The sequence below is a fragment of the Pantherophis guttatus genome, chromosome 8 (genome assembly GCF_059756535.1).
Source record: "Pantherophis guttatus breed Tessera chromosome 8, ASM5975653v1, whole genome shotgun sequence".
NCBI lineage: Eukaryota > Metazoa > Chordata > Lepidosauria > Squamata > Colubridae > Pantherophis > Pantherophis guttatus.
Window position 1 is genome coordinate 77848569 of NC_142070.1, and position 17688 is coordinate 77866256.

At 40.0% G+C, this 17688-nt stretch overlaps 1 protein-coding gene across 2 annotated transcripts in view; it reads right to left on the reverse strand.

Moving 5' to 3' along the window:
* Nucleotides 1–4543: 4543 nt before the first annotated feature.
* Nucleotides 4544–17688, reverse strand: part of ARAP2 (ArfGAP with RhoGAP domain, ankyrin repeat and PH domain 2) — a 163346-nt gene continuing 150201 nt past the window's right edge. For both annotated transcript variants that reach the window (XM_087874954.1, XM_087874955.1), the window contains 3 exons: nucleotides 16203–16266; nucleotides 9971–10105; nucleotides 4544–8429 (listed from right to left, as the gene is read on the reverse strand). In XM_087874954.1, coding sequence (XP_087731080.1) covers nucleotides 8100–8429; nucleotides 9971–10105; nucleotides 16203–16266 — 529 coding nt within the window. In that variant the 3' untranslated portion in view covers nucleotides 4544–8099. The remainder of the gene's footprint in view (nucleotides 8430–9970; nucleotides 10106–16202; nucleotides 16267–17688) is intronic.

Genomic DNA, 17688 nt, shown 5'->3' on the forward strand with positions numbered 1-17688 from the left:
CCAAAATAAGTACTAGGGCTTATTTTTGTGGGTGTCTTATTTTTTTTCTCCATGTACGGGAGGCCCACTTCTTCTGCTTGTTCGTGGCGGGACAGGAGGCCACACGACACATTAATGCCGCCGCCATGACAGGGGGTGGAGCTGCCCTATGTGCTCCATACCAGCTTACCTCAGGGCCCCTCAGCCAGGCCACCCATGCCCTGACACCTGCCTCGCCTCACAGCGGTGGCTACAGCAGCCCCATCCAGAAGGACATCGGGTCGCCACCAGCCCACTTCTTCTGCTTGCGCGCACTCGCACAATGGAGCAGGAGGCCGAGCGATGTTCCAGAGTGGCGGCCATGAGGTGAAGTAAGGGTGGGTAGAGCTGCTCCAAACGCCCCGCACTGGGTTACTGTGATGGAGGGGGCCTTGATGGACCGTAACCTTATCTCTTTTACAATCTACTAGAACAAATGAGCCCCATGAGCACTTTACACTTAACTGTTTTTATTTACATAAAATAAAACAAGGTCTACTCAAAAAGAATATTAGATGTCATTCTCTTTCTTAAGTGTCCTGTCAGCTCTCTGGTGCAATCGCTCTATGCGATTGGAGTTCGGGCTTTTCTTCCTCAGAAGGAAGAGGCTTTAGTGACTTCAGCTCTGCCTCTGATCCCAAAGAGAATGTCTGCTGGCAAGCATCTCCTTTTATACTGTCACAGTGGCAGTTAGGGGCGGGCATAGAAAAACCCGGGAGATTCAAAGCCAGGAGCTGCTCTCTGATTGGCTTATTTAATTGTCTAAGCCAAAGGCCATTAATAGGCACAGCAACTGTGAGGGAATTTTTCTCTCACAGTTACCTCATGGCCCTGCAGACAGGTAGGCTTGCCAGGTGTCCACTATTTGAGCGGACAGTCCGCTTTTTCACATTATGTTCACTATTTTTTTTCACAAAATAGTGGACATTTTTTTTTTATTCAAAAGCTTTATGATGAAATGGTACGTAATCTAAAGCTGTACAGTCTAAGAGAATAAGGATAGGAGAATCGCGTTTTGTCTTTTTTTTTTTTTCATAAGTTAGAATGAGACAAAGATTGAATATCCATTGAACTCGATTCTCCGAAAAAATTAATGATGAGATTAAAATAAAAATATATTATAAAATTATGTACAGTTCACATTTTTAAAATGTATTGTAGCTTGTGTCGACTGACCTAAAATGGCGTCGAGTGATGAAAGTGACAGCGGCGAGATTTCGAATTCTTTAAAACGAAAGAGAGGAGTGTGCAAATACACCAAAGTTTATGTTCATCTGCAGGGCGATTCATCCCTTGATAAGTGGACGTACTTTTTCAAGAAAGAGCCAGCTCCGAATTTACTGAAACTGTTCCAGTATTGTGCATCAATTCCGGTATCAAATGCAAACGTTGAACGAATTTTCAGCGTCATGGGAAATTTGTGGACTGACGAACGTAACCGACTGCTTGTACCATCAGTTCGAAGTGAACTTTGTATATTTTTTAATATTTCTCAACGTTGTACTGAAATTAAAGAATTATTCCTTAAACACAAAGAATTGATTAAAGCTGCGCAGTCAAATAAAAAATACACACGACAGCAAAGTAAAATGTAATTTAATATTTTACATATTATTATAATACATTTGACCTGGCAACCCTACAGACAGGCCATCCACTCCCTGACACCTGCCTTGCCTCGCAGCCACAGCACCAGCACACCACTCAGCCTCCTGCTCCATTGCGGCCTCAAGGTAGCAGAAGTGGGCCAGCTCATGGGTACTGGTTCTGCTGCCATCAGGTGGCTGTCGGAGCATGTCGTGGCAATCCAGATCTTCAAGGGAATAAGTATTTTTGTGTCTTATATTTTCCAGGGCAACAAGAACTGTACAAATTCCGCCCTCCCCCAGGTTAAACGTTAAAGAAATCTAACAGAAAACGGTAATGACCGAGTTATTTTTTTTTAAAAAAAAAACACCATTATCCCCACACACAGCTTTGGTTTATAAAATACCAGCTTTCCTGTTTCACGCTGAATTGATTCACAGCTACGCAAAGTGAAGAGGAAGTGAGTTTACAACACTCACTGGCACAGAACAGTTATTCCCTTGTAAAATTGAGGATACATTAAAAAAATAATTTCACTTGATGCGTTATTGGGAAACAGCAAGTGTCCCTTTCCCCCAAGGTAGGTCTCTCTCTCTCTCTCTCTCTCTCTCTCTCTCTCTCTCTCTCTCTCTCTCTCTCTCTCTGTGTGTGTGTGTGTGTGTCTGTCTGTCTCTCTGTCTCTGTCTCTCTCTGTGTGTGTGTGTGTGTGTGTGTCTCTCTCTCTGTCTGTCTCTCCCTCTCTGTCTCCCTCTCCCTGTCTCTCTCTCTCTGTGTCTCTCTCTGTCGCTCTGTGTGTGTGTGTGTGTCTCTGTGTGTCTCTCCCTCTCTGTCTCCCTCTCCCTGTCTCTCTCTCTCTGTGTGTCTCTCTCTGTCTCTGTCTCTCTCTCTGTGTGTGTCTCTGTGTGTCTCTCCCTCTGTCTCCCTCTCCGTCTCTCTCTCTCTCTCTCTCCCTCCCTCCCTCTCTCTCTCTGTGTCTCTCCCTCTGTCTCCCTCTCCGTCTCTGTGTGTGTGTGTGTGTGTGTGTGTCTGTCTCCCCCTGTCTCTGTCTCTGTTTCTCTGTCTCTCTGTGTGTCTTTCCCTCTCTCTGTCTCCCTCTCCCTCTCTCCCTCTCTGTCTCTCTCCCTCCCTCCCTCACTCACTCACTCCCCCTCTCTCTCTGTGTGTCTCTCTGGCTCCCTCTTTCTCTCTGACTCTCTCTCTGTGTGTCTCTCCCGCTCTCTGTCTCTGTCTCTCTGTCCCTCTCTGTGGACGACAAGCTGCGGCCATCAGTAACTGCAATTTAAACTTCTTCAGCCACACACACCGCTTTCCATAAAAAAAAAGGTTTGCCTTCTTAATTACTTCTAAGAGAAATTTTTGCCTGGATTATTTTCTCACGCTGGAAAGAGGGGGCTAAGTTTTGTGCATCTCCATAGACCATGGAGCAGACTAACAATTCCTGTATAGAGGTTGTCCTCTGATCACGTGATTAAAATTCAGATGTTCATTCATTTGCTAGGCATCTGAATTTTGATCACATGACCCCAGGGATGGTGCAATAGTGCATCAAGTTTTAATCGCCAAAACAAATGTAAAAAAGATGTTGAGACTCTTAAAAGAGTGCAGAGAAGAGTAATGAAGATGATGAGGGGACTGGAGGCTAAAACATATGAAGAATATGGAATTGGGTAGATCTAGTTTAATAAAAAAAAACGGACTACGGCTGACATGATAGCAGTCTTCCAATATCTCAGGGGCTGCCCCAAAGAAGAGGGAGTCAAGCTATTCTCCAAAGCTCTTAAAGGCAGGACAAGAAGCAACGGGTGGAAACTAATCAAGGAGAGAAGCAACCTAGAACTAAGGAAAAACTTCCTGACAGTGAGAACAATTAATCAGTGGAATGACTATTTCTATTATTTCTACTTCTATTATTATTTCTATTTCTATTATTATTTCTATTTCTATTGTACTCTATTTCTATTCTACTCTACTCTACTCTTTTCTCTCCTCTCCTCTCCTCCCCTATTACTATTATTTCTATTTCTTCTATTTCTATTTCTATTATTTCTATTTCTATTATTATTTCTATTTCTATTATTATTTCTATTTCTATTCTACTCTAACCTATTTCTATTCTATTCTACTCTTCTTTTTTCTCCTTTCCTCTCCTCTCTCCTCCTCCCCTATTTCTATTTCTTCTATTTCTATTTCTATTATTATTTCTGTTTTACTCTATTTCTATTCTACTCTAATTTTCTCCTCTCCTCTCCTCTTTCTATTTCTATTATTTCTATTTCTTCTATTTCTATTATTTCTATTTCTTCTATTATTTCTATTTCTATTCTATTCTACTCTTCTTTTCTCTCCTCTCCTCTCCTCCCCTATTTCTATTTCTTCTATTTCTATTTCTATTATTTCTGTTTCTATTTCTATTATTTCTATTTCTATTCTACTCTACCTATTTCTATTCTATTCTACTCTTCTTTTCTCTCCTCTCCTCTCCTCCCCTATTTCTATTTCTTCAATTTCTATTATTTCTGTTTCTATTTCTATTATTTCTATATCTATTTCTATTATTAGTTCTATGTCTATTATTTCTATTACTATTCTACTCTACTCTACCTATTTTTATTCTATTCTACTCTACTCTTTTCTCTCTTCTCCTCTGCTCCACTATTTCTATTTTCTATTTCTTCTATTTCTATTTCTATTATTTCTATTTCTATTTCTTCTATTTCTATTTCTATTATTATTTCTATTTCTATAATTTCTATTTCTATTCTATTCTATTCTACTCTACTCTAGTGTGAAAAAATCATCAATCACTTTTTTCAAGTGTTGTTGTAGCTTTGAACAGTCACTAAATGAACTGTATAAGTTGAGGACTACCGGTAATGGAAGGTTGCCTATTCATTACAAATAAATGTACCATTTATTGAAGGAATGGAGACACATGGAGTTGATTTATTTGTTTTTATTTGATTTCTATTGGGTCGGATTGAAGTGTGTCCTTCGGCTGCTGATAGACAATTTAGCTTTAACAAGATCCTTTTTATTTCACGCATTCATGCTTGATCTGATGATATCCCCCACCCAACTGACGTTGCCCTTTCTGCATTGATAATTTACATGTACAATAAATTTGTCTGTACAATAAATTAACACTATATTTATCGCAAAACTCCTGTGGATCTTCCCTGATTCTACCAGTTACCTAGAAATTAAAAAAAAACAAAAACAAATGAACAATGCAATAAAGCAGCATAGTTCTAGCAGCATTATTTCATAATCCACAAATAACGCAGAAATCCCATTGACTTGTTCATGGTTGGGTTCTCCCAGCAGAAAGAGTCAAGAATGAGATTTAAATCAGGGGTTTTTTGTGTGTTTTTTTGGGGAGTCAGTTTAAGTCAGATTGATTTACCATGAAGGCAGAAATTGTATCGTTTAGTGTCAGGTTTTGTAAATCTGTATTTCAAGCAAAAAAATATATATTTTCCAGCCTATTCTCCAAAGCACCTGAAGGCAGGACAAGAAACAATGGATGGAAACTCATCAAGGAGAGAAACAACCTGGAACTAAGGAGAAATTTCCTGACAGTGACAACAATTAATAGGTGGAACTGCTTATCTCCAGAAGTTGCTTTTAAGAGATTGGACAACTGTTTTTCTGAAATGGTATAGGGCTGTGATGACGAACCTATGGCACATGTGCCACAGGTGGCACGTGTAGCCATATCAGTTGGCACACGAGCTCAACTTTGGCATGCATGTGTGTGCCGGCCAACTGATTTTTGGTCCTTCTGGGCCCACCAGAAGTAGGGAAATAGGCTGTTTCCTGCCTCCCGAGGCCCTTGTGGAGTGATGGAGAAGGCCCATTTTTTGCTGTCCCCAGCCTCCAGAGCCTCTCTAGGACTCTGGGGAGGGTGAAAACGGCCTTCCCACCCCCCAGAGGCCCTCCAGAGGCTGAAAACAGCCTATTTGCCAAGTTCTGGTGGGACCGGAAGGCCTGTTTTTTGCTGTCCCCAGCCTCCAGAGCCTCTCTAGGAGTCTGGGGAGGGTGAAAACGGCCTCCCCCCCCCGGAGGCCCTCCAGAGGCCCAGAAATGGCCCATTTGCCAACTTCCAATGGGACCGTTTTCGGCCTCCGGAGGGCCTCTGGAGGGGGATGGGGAAGGCTGTTTTTGCCCTCCCCAGTCTCCTAGAAAGGCTCTGGAGCCAGATTAGAGAAACGGGCCTACCAGGCCATCGCGTGCCAGGAGTGGGGGGGGAGCATGGGGGAGGTCATGCGCACATGTGCAGGGATGGGACACATAGAATTATGGGTGTGGGCACATGCGCGCGTGATGCCCCCAGCCCCCTCCCTCCTGGCACGCGATAGCAAAAAGATTAGTCATCACTGGTATAGGTTGTCCTGCTTGAGGAGGGGTTAGATTAGAAGACCTCCAAGCTCCCTTCCAACTCTGTTATTCTGTCATGCTGTTATCTCACTGGAAGTAAAAAAAAGTCACTGGAAGTAAAAAATAGTGAACAATATTATTTTCTCCCAGGAATCCTTATTTCCTATTCACAGAGCGGTTTTGTTTACACCTCTAAATCAAATCTATTGACTCTTTTTTGCCTCTCCCATCTTATTCACAGAGCAAATGGACCAGTCTGAAAACAGAGGAATTTTATGTATGTGTATATGTCTGTGTTTGTTAATAACAAGATTAGTTCCCTATTTTTTCTCCACAAAGTAACTAAATTTAATCCAACTGCAATCAGATTAGGAAAATACCTAATTGAAATTACCTTGTTGTTTCTATTTCTTCGTTTGTCCATCCATCCTTTCATTCCACTTCTTTTATTACTTAATCCTTGTATTTTAAAATTCTATCTTTGGTCTATGACTGTATACAGTAGTGGCCAAAATTGTGGAAACCTTTTGGGAAAAGTGTATTTTTGCAGTTTGATGGCTAATAACACCACTTTTTTTTGTTTGTTTGTTTGAGTTTCAAGATAATCCTATTCCACTGCTGGAATAGCCTGGGAATAGACCTTCACCCAATTGAAAATCTATGGAGCCCACTAAAGAAACTTGTTAGTCAGAAGCAATAAAACCCAGTTAATAGAAGCCATCCTTCAATCTTGGTTTCACATGAGAACAGCTGCAGAACTAAAAGACTTGGTTCACTCCATGGGAAGATGTTGTAAGGCCATAATTCATGCTAAAGGTTACCCAACTAAGGATTAACTGACATGGGGATCATTTTTGTATATCTCGTTTTTTCTATGGTGATAATTTTTGTATATCTCATTTTTTCTACGTGTTTCACTTTTCTTCTTTATACTGTAACTGCTATTCTAATAGCAAATCCTTCATAAAAGTTATTGCATTACCTTCTTCATTAAATTATCTTTCCATTGATATATAATTTTACGGTACTACTCCCCCCAAAAAAGTGGTGTTATTAGCTAGTTTTAGAAAAATACACTTTTCCCAAAAGGTTTCCATAATTTTGGCCACTACTGTAAACAAACTGAACTCGTAACGGTTGTAGACTAGGGTTGACCAAGAACAGAATTGTCAAACCTAAAGCTGTTTGCTGATTTCCCACTTGGATGACAAATATCGGTGAGATAAATGCCCATTGGAAATGATTATGCCTTATCTTTTATTATATTTACTTATTTTAAATTTATACACTGCCCATCTCGCTATCCATTTGCTCTCATGTTATCTTCAAAGTGTGCACAGAAGCCAGACGGACTAGGATGTATCAATATTATTGAATTGTTTTCACGTCCTATTTCGATACTTTTTGTTGACGTTTGGTAATAGCAATGGATTGCCACTTTCCCATCTAGGTGAAAAAATGTTGACCAACATTATCCCAAAAAGGAGCTTTTTCGGAAGACAACTGGGCTTTGTTTTTCCTTGAAGAGGTTTTGCTTCTCACTCCAGAAGCTTCTTCAGTTCTAAAGAATTAAAGAACAGTTCTAAAGAACAGAAGAAGCTTCTGGGATGAGAAGCGAAACGTCTTCAAGGAAGAACAAAGTCCAGACTATCATTAAGTGTTGTACCTTATGATTCTTGATGAACGTATCTTTTCATCATTTTATGTACACTGAGAGCGTATGCACCAAGACAATTTCCTTGTACGTCCAATCACACTTGGCCAATAAAATTCAACTCAACTCAACTCAACTCAACTCTACTCTACTCTACTCTACTCTACTCTACTCTACTCTACTCTACTCTACTCTACTCTACTCTACTCTACTCTATGCAGTTGCCTTCTGAAAAAGCACCTTTGGAACAACCATGATCTGGACAACTGAGAATCTCCACAGACAGTTGACCAACATGTAGATAATGAGAGGGGCAAATATCAATACAAAATTATTAAGGTTCCCAAATTGATAGAGAGCACTTGATCTCTTTTAGTTCAACATTTACATTTAAATACATTGAAAGTATGTACACTGTACATTAAAATAATTCATTTCTTTGATGTCCATATCTAAAGGGCTTCTAGGTGTCATCATGGAAAGCTCTGGTCCTCTGTAAGACTGCATGGAGCTCGTGAAGAACATTTGCTGGCAGCTGCTTCTCAGATTCCAAGGGAGTTTCTCTTGCTTTGCTCTCATTTCTCCTTGGTGATTTGGATTCTTTGCAGGATCGGCGGTCCAAGTTCACAACATCTTCAGCCATGTCCTCCAAACAGATCAGGCTGCGATGCTTTCTTCCTTGGTTCCAGATTTTTTCCTCCTTTCGTTCTTTATGTTGGACAACCCGTGATACTCGTTCCTTTAAACTGGTCTTCTCTTCGGCTAAGTCCCGTTCCGGTTCCAGTTTTGAATTCTGGGCAAAGATGGAGAAAGAGTTAAAGACTGAATCAGTCATATTAACTTTGTAGCCTATCTCTGGGGACTTCAGTCCTTCTGATGGTCTCCAAGGGTTTCAGTTCTTATAAAGGAATTAGATAGATAGATAGATAGATAGATAGATAGATAGATAGATAGATAGATAGATAGATAGATACCCTGTTTCCCTCAAAATAAGACATCCCCTGATAATAAGCCCAATTGGGCTTTTGAGCACATAACAATAAGGCCAAGAGCTTATTTCAGGGTTCAAAAAAATATAAGACAGGGTCATATTTTCGGGGAAACATGGTAGATAGATAGATAGATAGATAGATAGATAGATAGATAGATAGATAGATAGATAAGGTAGGTAGGTAGGTAGGTAGGTTGGTAGGTAAGTAGGTAGGTAGGTAGGTAGGTAGATGGGATTTTTTTTACTACAATTTTTTTTACTACTGGTTCTGTGGGTGTGGCTTGGTGGGTGTGGCATGCCTGTGCTTTAAATACAAACCAAAATTTTCCTAACATGAGCTTCTTTAGTTTACAGATATATGTCTTTCTTTAATTATTACATTTAATCACATATTTCCTTCTTTTTTAATTAGTTTAAACTAATAAAACTAAATAGAAAATAGAAAAACACAGGAGCAAATAATAGGAAAGACAGGGGAGGGAAAAGGGAAGGGGAAAGTGTAGAAAAGAGGGGGAAAAAAGAAAGAAAAGACGTTGACTTCCGACTCCTTTTGGAGCAGTAGAATAAGATAGTAACATTAAACTTTTGTCAACTCGCAAAGCATCCCTGGCCTGCTCTCGAGTTGCCATAGGCAACGGGGATGGGAAAATAAACTCTGCAGCTGCCGTGAGGCAGCACATCAGTCAAAACAAAAGCACATTCCAGCCATATCTCTGTCAAGGTCATCTCCGCGGCAACCCACAGTGGCTGGAGGGGAGTGATCTCTACAACCCACAAAATTGCTTCTTTGGAGAATGTGACTGATAACACACCTTGGGGGGAGGGGGAAACAGGGGTCAGAGTTGGCTTCACTTGGAACGCGCCAACATGAAGCTCCTAATGAATAACTGGATTTCTTTTGAAACTTGGCTCGAGGCTCATGATTTAATTAGAGCATTGGTCGAAACCCTGACAACTTCAACTTTTTATCTTTGCATAATAGTATAAACTAGCCATTTCTATAACAATAAATCTATCTGATCGGTAAAAGCCAAAATCAAAGTTTCAATTTTGTTTCCACCTCAAGCACAAAGTCCAGAATCGGTTTCCAAGTAACACATTTCCTTCTTTAATAACAAGGTGGAGTGGTGGCGCAGTGGTGAAAATGCAGTATTGCAGGCTCATTCACTGCTCACTGCCAGGAGTTCGATTCTGACCAGTTCTAGGTTGACTCATCCTTCCATCCTTCTGAGGTCGGGTAAAATGAGAACTCAGATTGTTGGGGGCGATAGGCTGACTCTGTAAACCGATTAGAGAGGGCTCTTAGAGAAGCGGTATATAAGACTAAGTGCTATTGTTATTACCTCTGCTAAGCTGGCTTTAGCTCTTGGGATACTTTGGTGGTGTTGAATTGGTATTAAAGGTAGCCCAACAATTTTTGGATTTTTTGTAATAGATGGTTTCCTTGTCTTCCCGCTTGGTGGACATATAGCATTGTGCTGTGGGAAAGAAAACAGAAGATAACTTTCACTGATCACTTTGGTTACCATCATCAGTCTGAAGTTATAAAAAGGTAAAGGTTCCTCTCACACATATGTGCTAGTCGTTCTCGACACTAGGGGGCGGTACTCATCTCCGTTTCAAAGCCAAAGAGCCAGCACTGTCCGAAGATGTCTCCGTGGTCACGTGGCCGGCATGTCTAAATGCCAAAGGCCTTTATTGGAATTAAGTTATCTCATAATAGTGTTGTGTTCATCTCTTTAATAACTGTAAGAATTATATTTTTACGGAAACATATCCATTTCAAGGGGAATTAGTGAAATGAACTGCTCTGCAGCTTGTGTAAAAAGCAGGGTTATCCATAATTTTAATCATTCCATTTATAAACTCATAAGAGCATATTGATTAACATTCTCGAGAAAATATGTTGGTCTGAAAATCAGAAATGACGGACTGCGTCTATAAAGAGAGTCCACATATTACCATAGTAAAGGTAAAGATTCCCCTCGCACATACGTGCTAGTCATTCCCACCTCTAGGGGGCGGTGCTCATCTCTGTTTCAAAGCCAAAGAGCCAGCGCTGTCCAAAGACGTCTCCGTGGTCATGTGGCCGGCATGACTAAACGCCAAAGGTGCACGGAACGCTGTTCCCTTCCCACCTATTTTTCTACTTGCATTTTTTACGTGCTTTCGAACTGCTAGATTGGCAGACGCTGGGACAAGTCACGGGAGCTCACCCCGTTACGCGGCACTAGGGATTCGAACCGCTGAACTGCCGACCTTTCGATCGACAAGCTCAGCATCATAGCCACTGAGCCACCGTGTCCCCTTATCTGAAGTATAGCAAACCATTCACAAATCATTAGGAATGGCAGAGTACGTACAAAACAAATGTTCTGGAAGCATCTGGAGGTCCATATTAACACAACAACAGAGTTGGAAGGGACCTTGGAGGCCTTCTAGATGGTCTCTCAAATAACCTGGTCCCAAGCCATGAAGATCACAACCATCACCTTTGAATTGCACCCGGAAACAAATCGGCAATTAAGGCAGCTCCTGCAGGAGAGGTGACATATGTGCACACCGAGGTCTGCACAAAACCATGCGGACCTCTGCATTTTCCATCAATTGGAGCTTCCGGATGCTCTTCAAGGGGCAGCCCCATGTAGAGCGGGTTGCAGTAGTCAAGACGGGTTTCTTGTCCTGCCCTCTGGTGCTTTGGAGAACAAGTCAATCCCCTCTTCTCTGTGACAGCCTCTCAAGTCCTGGAGGACAGTTATTTATTTATTTATTTATTTATTTATTTATTTATTTATTTATTTATTTATTTATTTATTTATTTATTTATTTATTTTATTTTATTTTATTTTATTTTATTTTATTTTATTTTATTTATTATATTTCTATACCGCCTTTCTCCCGTAGGACTCAAGGCAGTGTACAGTCAAAAAAAATATAGACACACAAACTTCATAAAATTGCTAATTAAAATTATTACTTAGTTTGGTCAATTAAATAAAACCCAGAATTAGATAACATTAAAAAAAAGAAATCATTATCATGTCCCCCTAATTCTTCTCTTTGATAGGTTAGGTTAACATGATTGGGAGTTTTCTCCCCTTTTTCATTTTCTCTTTTGTTGAATTGGGTAGGGTTTGTAAGGGCATGTGTGTTATTTGCACCTATGTGAACTCCATTTGAGTTCAGAGTCATGGTGGCACAGTGGTTAGAATGCACTTACTGCCGGCTATTTCTGCTGACTGCCAACTGCCAGCAGTTCAACAATTCGCTTTTCAGCAGCTCAAGGCTGACTCAGCCTTCCATCCTTTTGAGGTCAGTAAAATGAGGACCCAGACCTCAAAATGGGGTCAACAGACTGACTCTGTAAACTGCTTAGAGAGGGGCTGTAAAGCACCATGAAGCGGTATATAAGTCTAAGTGCTATTCCTTCCTTCCTTCCTTCCTTCCTTCCTTCCTTCCTTCCTTCCTTCCCTCCTTCCTTCTACTTCCTTCCTAACTTCCTTCCTTCATCCTTCCCTCCCTCCCTCCCTCCCTTCCCATGGTGGCACAGGGATTAGAATGTAGTAGTGCAGGATAATTCTGCCCACTGCCAGGAGTTCGATCCTGACCAGCTCAGGGTTGACTCAGCCTTCCACTTTTCCGAGATCAGTAAAAAGAGGACCCAGATTGTTGGGGTCAATAGGCAAACTCTGTAAACTGCTTAGAGAGGTCTGTAAAGCACTGTGAAGCGGCATATAAGTTTCCGTACTATTGCTATTGCTATCGTGTTTCCCCAAAAATAAGACCCTGTCTTATATTTTTTTGAACCATGAAATAAGCGCTTGGCCTTATTGCCATGCGCTCAAAAGCCCGATTGGGCTTATTATCAGGGGATGTCTTATTTTGGGGAAAACAGGGTATCTAAGTTGTGGTTAGGATGCAGCATTTCAGGCTAGTTCTGCCGACTGCCAGCAGTTTGATCCTGATCATCTCAAGGTTGACTCAGCCTTCCGTCCTTCTGGGGTCGATAAAATGAGGACCCAGATTGTTGGGGAAAATATGCTGACTTTATAAACTGCTTAGAGAGGGCTGTAAAAGCACTGTGAAGTGGCATATAAATCTAGGCGCTATTGTTATTAGAAAAATTAGATTGTTGTGCTTTCTCAGTCTTCAATTGGCAAGTTAATTGTGCTGTTGATTTTTAGCAATTGTGTTGCTCTGAGACTGTGAAAATAAAAGCCTGGGACTATTCTTGGTGTAAATATAAAGGGTAGGGGAATCAAAATAACAATGTTAGCTTTAATAGGACAAAGGGATTTACTAAATGCAACACCGCCCTGGGAACAAATTACCAGCTTTCCCTACCGAAATAATGAGATGATTTCAGATGGAGAATTTAATCAGTGAAGCTTCTAAAGTGGAAGCTGTTGTAGAAATGTGTAATTTCAGTTACTCACACAAAGACTGGATAAATATAGCATGTGCTCCAGACACAACAATGAATTCGAAATTCTAGATTCATAATAATTGTTCCTGGGACCGGACAGAGCCAACGTTGGTTGAGATTTAAGTGCTGAACCTTATTGTTACTAAAGTTAGTATTTCAATCATGCACAACTTAAAATTGCCACTGAAAATCTTTTGGATTTCAAAGGAAAAGGTGTGTGTGGAATATTTGAAAACTAAGAATAAAGGAGGAAGTTGAGAATAAAAATGAAGCAGATCGAGCATCTCCAGAAAACTTAGGGGAATGTCAAATGACAATAATATATATTTCCTGTAGGTAAGGAATGAAAAAAAAAAACAACAACCCCAAAGACTTAGATCAAGCCAACATATTAGAGGAGTAAAATCTAGAAAGTAATTGAGGTTAATAATAAGTCTTCCTTGAGAAAATGGAAGTTATGGCTTCCATAATACAGGTTTGTGTGCTTCCAGCTACAAACCTGTATTAAATTAGAATATCTATGGTAATATGTAGAGGGACGCGGTGGCTCAGTGGCTAAGATGCTGAGCTTGTCGATTGAAAGGTCGGCAGTTCAGCGGTTCGAATCCCTAGTGCCGCATAATGGGGTGAGCTCCCGTTACTTGTCCCAGCTTCTGCCAACCTAGCAGTTCGAAAGCAGGTAAAAAATGCAAGTAGAAAAATAGGGACCACCTTTGGTGGGAAGGGAACAGCGCTCCATGCACCTTTGGCATTGAGTCATGCCGGCCACATGACCACGGAGATGTCTTTGGACAGCGCTGGCTCTTCGGCTTTGAAACAAAGATGAGCACTGCCCCCTAGAGTCCGGAACGACTAGCACATATGTGCGAGGGGAATCTTTACCTTTACTATGGTGATATGTGGACTCTCTTTGTAGACACAGTCCGTCGTTTCTGATTTTCAGACCAACATATTTTCTCGAGAATGTTAATCAATATGCTCTTATGAGTTTATAAATGGAATGATTAAAATTATGGACAACCCTGCTTTTTACACAAGCTGCAGAGCAGTTCATTTCACTGTGCACATTAATTCCCCTTGAAATGGATATGTTTCCGTAAAAATATAATTCTTACAGTTATTAAAGAGATGAACACAACACTATTATGAGATAACTTAATTCCAATGAAGGCCTTGTATGTTATAAGTTATAAAGACAAAAACACAGGAAGCTTTTAATTAAAAAGCAACTCAAAGTGAACTCACTTTCAAATTGTCTTGGAGGTCCTTAATTAAGACACTTAGATATATATGGTGTGTGTGAGAGAGAGAGAAGAGACGGAGGGGAAGAGAGAGAGAGAGAATGTGCTTGTGTGTGCGTGCCCCGCCTTTAGCACAAAGCCAACTGGGTGAGCTTGGGCTGACCATTTTCTCTCAGCCCTAGGAAGTAGGCAAACCACCTCTGAAATGTTGACAAGAAAACTTCAGGGATTTCTCCAAACAGTTGCCAGGAGTCAATACTGACTTGGGTATATATACATAAATAAATAAATATACACACACAGGAACACAAAAGCCCAAATGCTCACCTACAAATGTTTTTGTTGATCGATTATCTATCTATCTATCTATCTATCTATCTATCTATCTATCTATCTATCTATCTATCTATCTATCCATCTATCCATCCATCCATCCATCCCATATCTATCTATCTATCTATCTATCTATCTATCTATCTATCTATCTATCCCATATCTATCTATCTATCTATCTATCTATCTATCTATCTATCCATCCATTCATTCGTCCATCCTTCCATCTATTCTGTATCTATCCATCTATCTATCTATCCATCCATCCATCCCATATCTATCCATCCATCTATTCCTCCATCTATTCCTCCATCCATCCATCCATCTATTCTGTATCTATTTATCTTTCTATCTATCCTTCGTCCATCCATCCATCCATTCTGTATCTATCTATCTATCTATCTATCTATCTATCTATTCATCCATCTATTCATCCATCCATCTATTCTGTATCTATCTATCCATCAATCTATCCATCCATCCATTCTGTATCTACCTATCTATCCATCGATCTATCCATCCATCCATTCTGTATCTATCTATCTATCTATCTATCTATCTATCTATCTATCTATCTATCCATCTATCCATCCGTCTATTCATCCATCCATCCATCTATTCTGTATCTATCTATCTATCTATCTATCTATCTATCTATCTATCTATCTATCTATCATCTCAAAACACATTTGAATGCCGGGATTTGTTAGGGAACTGAATCATCAAGGATTTTGAGCTGAACAAATACGGAAATCAGGAAAAGCTGACAAGAACAGAGACACTGTATGTAAAGAGGCTGTGATTGGGAGAACCACATTAGCCAATCATATTCTGTAGGACTGCAGTGTAGATTTTATTCAGAAAATATGTGTGTGTGTGTGTGTGTGTGTGCGTGTATGTATGTATGTATGTATGTATGTATGTATGTATGTATGTATGTATGTATATACAGTATATTGTCGTGAATGCGACCGCTTGAGGGCTCCTGGATTGGAGCTGAAAGGCGAAAGGGATGCAGTACGCTCCCTCTGACATGTTGGGTTAGATCAGGTGTCTCAATAGAAAAACACTTAATCTCTCCCTTGGCTCAAGCTGATGAAGGGAGGAGAATTTGTGGCTCGGAGGTTAATACAACTGCCTAACATGCAGGCAGCCCAGGTTCGAATCCAAGTAAGGGCATGGCTAGCTGATGAGAGCTAAATAGCTTGAAATAGATCTATACTAGTCTCCCTTTACTTCTTTATCAGCGACCCACTATAGCTACACAAACATCTTGAGCTACATAGGAAAAAACCCTGACAAGAAAAGTATTATACATTTGAACCTATGAATTAAAAAGAACTATATATATATATATATATATATATATATATATATATATATATATATATATATATATATATATATATATATATATATATATATATGAATATGTAGTTTCTTGCTCAAATGAGCGTGTACGTACATACATAAATAAAAAAGTACAGAAGCATATAATATGCAACTATTGCAATTCAAATTTACTTCTCAGAGCCTAGTACAATTTGAATCTGAAAAAGAAACCAAGACAAATACCTGAGCCATAAAAAGGCTGTTCAGCCATTCTAGCTGAGAATTCTGTCCATCACAACACAAATACCTAGAAGACAAATGAATACGAATTTACTTCCAGTGCCATAATATACTCAATCCTCATGCAATTCTGAAAGGGAAGCCTTTCGCTGCCTGGAAGCTAAACCTTCCTTAGCTAGAATAAATTAAGCAAGAATAAAGAATGGAGTCTAAATACAGCCATGACATACAGAGAGAGAGCGAGAGAGAGTGTCTCAGAAGGCAGATTTTATTATTGCTAGATAATCACTTTTCATTGCAAGATTTCCTATTCCTAGGAAATAGCTAATCCACTGCAATTAATCAAGCTTTAGGCTGATCTATGTAGGCATGATCTCATTTGAGTGATCAATCTGCTTGGCTGTAGATTTCTTTGCAGAAGCCTTCAGTTTATTAGATTTTTGGGGGGAAATGAAAAAGGGAGAAACCCACTTGTCTGTCTGTCTCTCTCTATCTAACAACCTACCTACCTACCTACTCATCCATCCATTATCTCTCTCTCCATCTATCGTCTGTCTGTCCGCCTGCCTGCCCGCCTGCCTATCTGTCTGTCTATCTATCATCTATCTATCTATCTATCTATCTATCTATCTATCTATCTATCTATCTATCTATCTATCTATCTGTCAGTCTCTATCCATCCATCCATCCATCGGTCATCTATCATCCGTCTGTCTGTCTGTCTGTCTATCTATCTATCTATCTATCATCTATCTGTCTGTCTGTCTCTATCCATCCATCCATCCATCCATCCATCCATCCATCCATCCATCTGTCATCTATCATCCGTCTGTCTGTCTGTCTGTCTCTCTCTCCATACCTACCTACCTACCTACCCATCCATCCATTATCCATTCTCTCCCTCCCTCCCTCCCTCCCCCCCCTCTCTCTATATGTGTGTGTGTGTGTGTGTGTGTGTGTGTGTGTTTCTTCTAGCCAGGTTTTCCCTACATAACCAAGGTTACGTAGGAAAACCTGGCTAGAAGAAAAACACACATAAACCCTACAAAGAAGTAAGAATATATATATATATAGTCTGTCTGTCTGTCGTCTGTCTGTCTCTATCTATCTATCTATCTATCTATCTATCTATCTATCTATCTATCTATCTATCTATCTATCTATCTATCTATCTACCTACCCATCATCTATCTATCTATCTATCTATCTATCTATCTATCTATCTATCTATCTATCTATCTATCTACCTACCTACCTACCTACCTACCTACCTACCTACCTACCTCTCTATCTGTCTATCCATCCATTCATCCATTCATCCATCCATCCATCTGTCATCTATCATCTGTCTGTCTATCTATCTATCTATCTATCTATCTATCTATCTATCTATCTATCTATCTATCTATCTATCTATCTACCTACCTACCTACCTACCTACCTACCTCTCTATCTATCTATCCATCCATTCATCCATTCATCCATTCAT